Source organism: Montipora capricornis, chromosome 10 (genome assembly GCF_036669925.1).
Source record: "Montipora capricornis isolate CH-2021 chromosome 10, ASM3666992v2, whole genome shotgun sequence".
In the NCBI taxonomy this organism is placed as follows: Eukaryota; Metazoa; Cnidaria; class Anthozoa; order Scleractinia; family Acroporidae; genus Montipora; species Montipora capricornis.
The window spans coordinates 26,918,388-26,920,887 of NC_090892.1; the positions used below are offsets into that span (position 1 = coordinate 26,918,388).

The window sequence follows — 2,500 nt, forward strand, 5'->3', positions numbered from 1 at the left end:
CTCAGTCTTCTCGTGGTCTGTTGAGGTAAGAGCAAGCTTTCAGCAAACACTTGGCTGACCTTTCATTAGCTTCATACTCATCCCACAGGTCAAAAATCATTTCCTAGAGCTTACGGTACTCTCAACGCTGTATTCTCTTGAGCTTCTTCTCTGACATGAGGTGAATCTGGATAGAGGTTAATCTGGCCTCCCTGTGAAGGAACTTAATAAGAGGGTACAGGGGCAGCTGGCCCCATCCAGATGCTCTGCAGTTTATGGCATGGTTAGGGTTAGATTTTGCTGTTTGAGTGCACAGCTTGCTTAAAGGCAGTCCAATTGGAGGGGTCCAGGTGGTTCCATTGATCCTGGTGCTGGATGCGTACTTGCTAAATTCTGCAAGTGGCTCTGATGCTTGTCCCTGGAAACACTCGAACATGGTGCAAATCCCGTTTGCTGGGAGGAAAGGTAGCACCATCATCTTCTGCACAAAGCTGTAAGTACCACAATTGCAGTGATACAGGGTCTGAAGGTCAAGCTCCAGCACCTGGGAAACATGTAAAAAACCTGGGAAGGGGGGGGGGGGGACTCCCATATGATACAGACGGGGATGCTCGTCGTCTCGCTTAGGGATGTAAATTTTGGATATTGGTCTCCCTTAGGGTGTTCCGGGCAAAGCGCCAATATTTTAAGCCCCCAAGGTCTTGTTTAGGGTTCCACAAAGAAATAAAGAATTACACGAAGAGAAACAGAAGATTTGCTTTTAAAGACAATGCTTTTAAAAACTACTTTTAGATAAAAGCATTCGATGATTATGTCTTTATATCATCAAAACTCATTGCATGTGATATTTGTGTGTTTTTAAGCAGTCTCTTTTAGGGGTCAAAATTTGTTTAAGCGACGCACAGATTGGTCTCCTTTAGGGGTCACAAAAAGCTAGAGCCATTCAAAATTTCCGACGAGCATCCCCGTCTGTTCCATATGAGAGTCCTCCATCCCCCCCCCCCCCCCCCCCGGGGAAAAATATACTTATTTAGCAATACTTATTTAGCATACACACAGCAGGGTTCATGCTACTCCTTGAAGTTCTTGAAAAGCCCTGGAATTTTAATTGGACTTCAAGGGCACTTGAAAAGCCCTTGAAAAAAAAGGATTTGGTGGGAAACTGCTAGTAAACTCCTTGAATTTTTGCTTGGGTGAAAATTGTTGAGATTGCACCATGCGAGGTTAAAAGAAACATTTCAAAAATTGAGCCCAAATTTTACTATTGGGGAAAGATTAAATGCAAAAAATATAGAATGTCCGTGTGTTCACTTAACTCGCAGGACGTGGGAAAGAATATCAAGGTAGGCTTTTTCAGCAAAGAAAACACTGCAACATGATGTACATGTATGGCAAGGATATCTTCTTACAAAGATTCCTTAAAAACGCAATTTCTTGTTCTTGAAAACTCCTTGAATACTTCTGGAATTTTATGTACAAAATCCAGCGTGAACTCTGACACAGTGGTTAGAGTAATAATTCATGGTCATTTCACACGAAAACCTGTAATTGGTGTGACTAATGAGCTAAAAATTTCACATTGCTGACAAGATTTGTGATTGATAGATAGATTTTCGCTGTTTCTACATGTTTTGTGCTTGCTAGGTATGATTGTATGTTTAGTGGATCAAGCAAAGTATACACTGTACATGTAAGTGTGATATACATGTACATTTTAAGGTATAAGTTATTTATTACTTTTCTCCATAGAGCCTGTGTCCAATGAAATGTACATGTATACATCCTTGAAGTTTGGCATGCAGAATACAATGTACATGTACAGTAATTGTCCTCAGGGCTGCCCAGACTTCCTTCTCAAAATCCAAGTTACTTGAACCACTGAGCCATTAATTGTTAACAGGTGGCTGATGGGATAATGGCAAGGCTTAAAGGCAGCGTCGATGTACAATGTACTACAACTTTGTTCGGGCAAGGGTCTCTAGCTGCTGGTTGGTCGCGAACATCAGATGTCTCCAGTTCTGAACTGCAATGTCTCACGCAGGAAACCATCAGGTATGTGGTTTTCATCAAAGTCAAAAGTTGAGTCTGTGGGATCTTTTGGCCTCAGCCACTGGTGGTGTCTGTTGGTTACGCTGGCAATATTCTCAGGTTTTGGTAAACTGGGACATGGAATGTCTTGCGTGTCCTCCAAGAGTACATTGTACTTCTTGTATCAATTGCAGGTTCATATTTCGGGTTGGTTCAACCGCTGGAACTGCTGAAACATAACATATGCTTACTTGTGTTTTGTGGCAAAATTGCAGCAGCACTTTTTTAAAATTTCTAATCTGATCTTACCCTACAATTGTATTAAGAAAGCGCTATCAAATCAAACATTGGTAGTTTGGGTTTAGGAGTCAAACTATCTGAGTATTTGTGAAATGTTCTAACTGTATCTTGGAACGATCTGACTATTTTATGGAATGATCTCACAGTACATGTAGCTTGGAATGAACTGACTTGGAACAAAATGACTGACTTA

At 41.2% G+C, this 2,500-nt stretch overlaps 1 protein-coding gene across 6 annotated transcripts in view; it reads left to right on the forward strand.

Annotated features, from left to right (window-relative positions):
* LOC138019707 (centrosomal protein of 72 kDa-like) overlaps positions 1 to 2,500 on the forward strand; it is a 51,325-nt gene that overhangs the window by 1,676 nt on the left and 47,149 nt on the right. For 2 of the 6 annotated variants that reach the window (XM_068866570.1, XM_068866575.1), the window contains exon 2: positions 1,729 to 2,031. The exons of the other annotated variants lie outside the window; for them this stretch is intronic. In XM_068866570.1, coding sequence (XP_068722671.1) covers positions 1,986 to 2,031 — 46 coding nt within the window. In that variant the 5' untranslated portion in view covers positions 1,729 to 1,985. The remainder of the gene's footprint in view (positions 1 to 1,728; positions 2,032 to 2,500) is intronic. 6 annotated transcript variants of the gene reach the window in all.